We start from the raw sequence: 6,995 nt of genomic DNA, 5'->3' as shown, positions 1-6,995 counted from the left end.
ATGGTGTCATACTGTCATTCAAAAATGTAACAAACTTAAAAAAGATAACTATAGTTAACTATAGTTAACAGCTATAGGTTATAAAAAATAATAAAAAATTTGATTTTAAAAAAGTTAAAATTTTTTGAAATGTTTATTGCCCTGTACATAACATTATTATGTTACAAATCTTTTGAAATGTATTATTTCACAATAATTGCATTTGGCCAATAATAACTTTTATCTGTGTATATTTTGCATTACGTTCATACCTAAATCATATTTATTATTTATTAATATACCTACTATTATAATTATTAAAATAATACATTCATTATGGTTTATTTGTTTATTAAAATTTTTGAAGTTTTAATTAATTAAAAAATTACAAAGTTAAAATGGAGGTAGGTAATTTATTAATTTATATATTTGCATGTATTACACATTTACACCTAATATATAGGTAAAGCCTAATAATAATATTTTATTTTCAGCACACATCTAAAGTTAAACGAGATTTTTGGACAATTTGTAACAAAATTCGAGAAGTAGTGAATTTCATAAAATTTAATTTTTGGGAATATTATTCAATATACGATGTAAAAAGCACTGGATTTGTAACAGGTAATTATAATCAAGTATAGGTACTCTATTTCTATTTTAAGTTAGTTTCTATTAACAATTATTAATGCTTGAAATTTGAGTGCCCGAAGAATTAATTTAGTATTTATATTTGTAATTTTACTTGAGTTATCATATTCAAAAATGCATTGTCTGGACCATTAAAATCTATCATTAAGTTAAATGATGAAGAAATACAATTTCTAGTCAGCTATTTTGAAAATTCCAATGGACAAGTACCGTATGGACAATTTTGTGAAATTATACACCATGACCTACCCAAAATAAATGAAGGTATGAATATATAAGACAATTTATGCATAATTATTATTATCTATTAATATAATAGGTATAAATAGACATGAAACATTATTTTGCAATTTTCAATGTAGTTACTAATAAGTAGGGCTATGAATTTATTTAAGGGCTTTATAGAATTTGCTTTTTTTTTCATAGCACTCCATAGAATATAGATCATCAGATACAAAATCCGATTCATACATCACCTAATTCAGTTACCTAATAACAATTATGTAGGTAGCATTGTAGCCATTAAGTACATGTAACTACGTAAGTAAACCTTGTAAGATGTATGTTGTACCAACTACCAATATTTAGAGTAGGTACCTATTATTATTACACTACCACACTGTATGCGTGGTTTTGTGTAATTGGGAATTTGAGGCTACTGTAAACATTTTTAAGATATTATGGACTATGGTTAGTTAAACAAACATGCATCAGGGCAATGACAAATGCATATAATTTACAATTTATATTTTATGTTCAAATGAATGACATATAAATGCAGTTATTAGCTCCCATTCCCCAAGTGATTTTTGGGAATATTTATGGAAACTCGTGTACCTAGTGGCTAGTACCTAATTATTTTCAGTTTCAACCAGTTAAGAATTGCAGTGGTATGAATGTATGATCACCATACTTGTCAGTTGGACTCAGATACTTTGTTAAAAAGTTATAACCTCTTGAAGTTCTAGATTTTGCGTATTCCCATTATAGTTAATTTGGTTTTTTGTTTTTTTTTTTTTTTATCAACAATAACATAAAACATAAGTACAAATGAAAATATTTTATGACTCCACATAAATGTTGAAAAAGAAAAAATCACATTTATAAAAAAAAATTCAAAAAAATTATTTTATCATATTTTAAACTTGAAAACACGATTTTGAAATTTTTTTGTATAGGTAAATACATAACTTTCAAAACATTTAAGACTTTTTTAGAGTAGGTACCATCATGTTAAACATTCATAAACACAGATTTTGAAAAAAAATTCCTAAAAATCACTTGGGAGCTAAACTGCATTTGTTCCAAATGAATAACTCGTGTATATCATACTATAATATGTATAGGTAAATGACAAACACTATAATGACTACAATACTGTCAATACTACATACCTATAGGCTATATTGGTCATTCACTAGGCTTGAAAGTTAGGTTTTAGGTTAGGAATAAAGATACTTTTTAGCGCTTTAATATGCACTTTAAAAATGTCAAAATATGCGCTATTTAGAGCACTAAAAATTGGGTTATATGCAAAGTAATTTTTTTTTGCATTTAATTTTTTAATGTTTTTTTAAACATTAACATTTGTTTTTATTCTCTAAAATACTTTTTTTCATCATAATATTTAATAGTAAAAATATGTTCAATACAAGGAGACCACTGCTCAGGATTAGGTACCGGCAAATACTACTGTATTTGGTACCAGCTGTTGCTTTACTAAAAACTAATTTTAGTATGCGATCTTTTCTGATAAATTGCAAATAGTTACAATTCCAATTTTAGACATTATCAATTAGCAAGTACAAAAATATTTAACAAAATATGTTTTATTCTATTCATAATAATTAATAATATGTGAGAATGTACCTAAAAATTTTAAATATCAAAAATAGCACTTAAAATTTGAATAAGCAAAATAGCACTAAAAACCATAAATATGCAAAAATTAGCAAAACAATATTCCGTATAAGACTTCAGGCCATTGCGAAACATACTGTTGATATGTAAGATTGTAAGATACCATCTTACTTTGGATAGTCTAAGACTTGACAAAAAATTTTAAAAATAAGCATTTGTTAGAACTTAAGAGCCCTGGCCAATGGTCATTAGACTAACATTAGAACATTTTTAGATGAATTGAACTGGGTGAAACAAAATAATGTACAATCAATCTCTACTGATGTAAGTATTATAAATTATTATTATATATTCATACCTAATTGGTAATTTCAACTGTTTTTAAAAAAAACTATTTTAATCACCTAGCTAACACAAATTTACCATTATGACTCAGAATATAATTTTCCAACACCTAACGTCCACCAATAACTATATATTGAGTACATTTTTTAAACCATAAAAATCATAGATATATTATTATAACAAAACATAAATAACTGTTATAAGCGTTATAAAAAATGATCTATTAATTTATATCAGAAAGCTCAGTAATAGAAAAACAATCTTAAACATTTTAAAGTTATAATTTAAAAAAAATATATGTATATATTTTCTTTATAAGCAAACATTGATATATGTTTAACTAAAATACCTACATAGAAATCAAAGTAATCCAAAACCATTTCATTGTTCTAGTAGATATCAATAAAATATCATTGCTTGAAAAATTATAGATTTATTAATTATTAAATAATACCATTTGTATGACTAAGGTAAGCATAAGAGACAAAAGTAAAGAAAATGGTGCAAGATCATACGTTAATAAAAATGTTACTCATCCACTATTAACAAATAAAGCACATATAAAGGATAATGTATTAATTATAATGAGAAAACTTCAGAATTATGTTTTTGCAAATCGAATAGATATTGGACAATTTTTTAAAGTAAGAAAACTGACATGTTTAAATAAATTTGGGAATTAATATATAATATATTAACCATTACAAATTATGTAGACATTTGACCCTCATGGAAAAGGACATGTAACTGTAACACAATTTCGCAGGTGCCTAGACATGATCGGTGTTAGTTCATTACGCATAATGTACTATCCCGAGGCTGAATTATCTGTATTGTTACTGATGTATAAAGATAAAGAATGTCCAGAAAGAATTAAATGGAAACAATTCGAAGATGAAATAAATACTGGTACCTATAGTAATAAATTATGTATTTTAATATACAATGTGTAACAGAAAAAATTGATGAGAAAAAAAAATGATGCTACTTAAACGTATGACAAAAATTGTTAAAATTATATGATTAGTAAATAATTTAAGAATTAATATACTCATGTCAGTAAATTCCCAAAAAAAATATTTTGAAAAAATGTATTACGTTCCAAATTCATTTAATCAAAAAAATATTGGTATTTAAAATAATTCTAAAAAATAAACTACTTGATAACTTAGATAAATGTTTTTACTATCAAAATTATTCTTATAATCAGATTCACAAATTGGCTATTTTGAATATATCCAAAAAAATGTAAATCAAAATGTAAATTTTTTATTTTCAGTGTTCAAAATAAAAATAATTTTTTGTTTAATATACGTGTAGCGCAAGTGACTATAAATTATATATATAAAAAAAATTTTAATATTGATTAGAACAAAAGTTATTCCAAAATTCAGTTCTATCTGTTATACCCTATATAGTTCATTTTAAATAGGTACCTTTTTTCCAATTATTTATTTAAAATTCCAGTTAAATATATTTTGTAGCGCATTCATTTTTATGAATTAAAAACTAATTATAATTTAGAAATTTAGGATAAACATAAAAATTTTAAATTTAAACCAACTTAAGTAATTTGCTTTCGTTATTGTAAATTAAAATGATAATGGATTCAATATAATAACACACCTTCCAGATAAGAAAGACCATTGACATTTATAAAAAAAATCACAGAAGAAATATTTTTAAATATACGGTATTGAGGTGCATTTAAAAGTATAATGGGTTCACGATAATTTCACAAAATAGATTTAATTTTTTTGAATCATTGAATATTAAGAGGGGACCACAGGCGACTGTAATAGGGGGGATGATACCCATTACCTTACAAAAATTGTTTTTTTTCCTCTAATATTTTAAGTTAATCAATTTCGACAAATTCAATTAACATTTTATACAACTAAAAAATATTAAAATTATGTTTCTATTGTTTGAAAAATAGTATTTATGGAAACAAGGCCAAGACTATGATGTGGTGAAAATTCAAGACAGTAGCAGGAACAAATTCAAAAATTTAAAACTATATTAAATTGATTTGTTTTTAATATTAAGAGGTTTTATTATTATCTTTGCATTTTCAGATATTATCATTGGGTATATATTATGTTGTAAAAATAAATACTCAATGATATTATATAAACATATACATTGTATTAACTATAGACATAGTACATATAATAGTATATAGTCTATGATATTAACTGTATATAGAAATTTATCAATGTTTTTAAATTTAATAAAATAACCAATTATAAATTATCAGTTCTTCAAAAAAATATACAACAGTAATACATAAATGATAGTTGATTAAGTTTTTACACAAGATAATAACATAAAGCCTTTAATCTAAAAAAGTGTCTCCTTCTACAACTTCTTTTAAACTAAGAACTTCCATTTGAGTAGTACCTTTAGAATCTGATCTCACTAGTTCATCTATTTGTCTATAATTTCCAGGATCAATAAGTAGTACCTACATAACAATACAGTTAACACGTTAATATTTTTTAAAGATTTTATGTGAGTAAATATAGTAATAATATTATTCGTAGTACCAAAGTAATTTCTCCGGAGTCCCAATTTTCAGACTCTACAGACGATGCTAGAGCAACAAATTTTTCCTTCAATTTTTTTGCATCTTTGCTCGTTGATTCGACTTTGAGCCTCATCATAGCTCTATCAAGCGGAAGTACAGTCTTGATTAAACGAATGACATCAAGAGCCTGTTCAAAACATGTTTATTGATTATAAGAGATTGTAGTCTGTCAAGCAATTAGTATTTACTTGTTGTTTAGAGTTTCGATTCGGTTTTACTGAATAATGTACATCTTTCATTGCTTTTTCTATCATAGTTACAGAATATGGTCTCTTTGTTTCAGGGTTAACACATTTATCTATAAATACAAATATTATTCAATATTAAAATGTATGTTTTAAGTTAATTTTATTATTTATTTATTACCCGCAACAATAGTGGCAATATCTTTATAAGACGCATCCAATTGAGCTGATCTTTCTTTATCAGAAATCTGTAACTCTCCTTTCTCTAATATATGTTTGCAAATATCCGTCGAGTTATCTGTGTCGAAAATCTTTTGTAAATCCTCTTTTTTGGCCACTTGGCCTTTGGATACGTTAGTGAACACCGAATGTGTTTGTAACACCTCATCAATATCTTTTTCACTATAGAAGCAAAAGAAGAAATTTAATTTTGTCAAACAACAAGTATTTTAGACGGTGTTAACATACATGCCATTCCTCCACGAAACTACTTTATTCTTATAGCACGCTATTTCGAATCGTTTACCGTTTTTTTTCATCCGAACGACAGCTACATTAGTAAGACGAATTTGATTAGTTGGGGTAAATATTTTCGACATGATAGAAACTTGTTATAAAAACTATTCAATTCTTAGTTTCATATGGTTTTATAAATTGAAAACCAACTTTAAAATTTCAAAACAAAAATAATGAAAGCATTGTTTAAAAAAAAACAGATAAAAATATTGATAATAGTATCTATTCTATGATAAAAATTATGTGGTTATTGATACTATAATCAATGGCTTTGGGTTGAAAACTCGGAAATAAAATTAAAATTTGTGTGTATAATTATTACCATCTGTGACAATATAATATATTAATATTTTGTATAATGTATTAATCACGAACTACTACATGTAGTAGTTCGTGGTATTAATATTATATATTATCTATGATAAAATAATACCTAAATATCATCCAGAGCACGGTTTTATATTATAAGACTATTAAGACCGTAATCCAGAGGAAAGATGCTAGAGAGAGACAACAATTTTTTTACAACAAATAAAATTACAATTTACAATATTATTTAGGTACCTATTAGGTAGTCTTTATTCTTAATTTAAAATTGTTTTCTAAATATTTCTATAATCTTCAATTATTGATTGTATATTTCTATATATATAAATATATTATATATAAATAAATCTATTATATAGATTTATATATAATATATAAATCTATATAATAGAATGGAACAATAAAATGTTATTTATAGTATTTATATTTTATTATATTTTATAAATTATAAAATTTTAAAATATTTCTAAAATGAATAAAGATGATTTAATGAAAAATTGTATGGATATTCAAAATCTGTTAGAAGTTGATGACACAAATGA

At 24.4% G+C, this 6,995-nt stretch overlaps 2 protein-coding genes across 2 annotated transcripts; one reads left to right on the top strand and one right to left on the bottom strand.

Moving 5' to 3' along the window:
- The first annotated feature begins 331 nt into the window (after positions 1 to 331).
- LOC103309622 lies at positions 332 to 4,879 on the top strand. The gene is made up of 7 exons (XM_008185531.1): positions 332 to 383; positions 474 to 603; positions 730 to 894; positions 2,765 to 2,814; positions 3,306 to 3,479; positions 3,552 to 3,744; positions 4,775 to 4,879. Exons 1-7 carry the CDS (start codon positions 378 to 380, stop codon positions 4,801 to 4,803), a joined length of 747 nt encoding a protein of 248 aa, XP_008183753.1. The 5' UTR covers positions 332 to 377; the 3' UTR covers positions 4,804 to 4,879.
- LOC100164980 (ribosome maturation protein SBDS) lies at positions 4,878 to 6,301 on the bottom strand. Its single transcript, XM_001943692.5, has 5 exons — positions 6,079 to 6,301; positions 5,792 to 6,012; positions 5,614 to 5,723; positions 5,385 to 5,552; positions 4,878 to 5,302 (listed from the first exon to the last, which is right to left on the bottom strand). The coding sequence occupies exons 1-5, from the start codon at positions 6,207 to 6,209 to the stop codon at positions 5,174 to 5,176; spliced, it is 759 nt and encodes a 252-aa protein (XP_001943727.1). The 5' UTR covers positions 6,210 to 6,301; the 3' UTR covers positions 4,878 to 5,173.
- Between the last annotated feature and the right edge of the window lie 694 nt (positions 6,302 to 6,995).

Source organism: Acyrthosiphon pisum, chromosome A2 (assembly GCF_005508785.2).
Source record: "Acyrthosiphon pisum isolate AL4f chromosome A2, pea_aphid_22Mar2018_4r6ur, whole genome shotgun sequence".
In the NCBI taxonomy this organism is placed as follows: domain Eukaryota; kingdom Metazoa; phylum Arthropoda; class Insecta; order Hemiptera; family Aphididae; genus Acyrthosiphon; species Acyrthosiphon pisum.
Note: the sequence above shows the minus strand (reverse complement) of the source record. Positions and strands in the feature narration are given on the sequence as shown.

Excerpts from the sequence above, each read along its gene's own strand:
- LOC103309622 (XM_008185531.1), top strand. Across the intron at positions 604-729 it reads AAGCACTGGATTTGTAACAG|TTATCATATTCAAAAATGCA; the intron begins GTAATTATAATC and ends ATTTTACTTGAG. Across the intron at positions 3,745-4,774 it reads CGAAGATGAAATAAATACTG|TATTTATGGAAACAAGGCCA; the intron begins GTACCTATAGTA and ends TTTGAAAAATAG.
- LOC100164980 (XM_001943692.5), bottom strand. The coding sequence starts at position 6,209 with ATGTCGAAAATATTTACCCCAACTAATCAAATTCGTCTTACTAATGTA. Across the intron at positions 5,553-5,613 it reads ATCGAAACTCTAAACAACAA|GCTCTTGATGTCATTCGTTT; the intron begins GTAAATACTAAT and ends TGTTTTGAACAG. Across the intron at positions 5,303-5,384 it reads ACTCCGGAGAAATTACTTTG|GTACTACTTATTGATCCTGG; the intron begins GTACTACGAATA and ends ATTGTTATGTAG.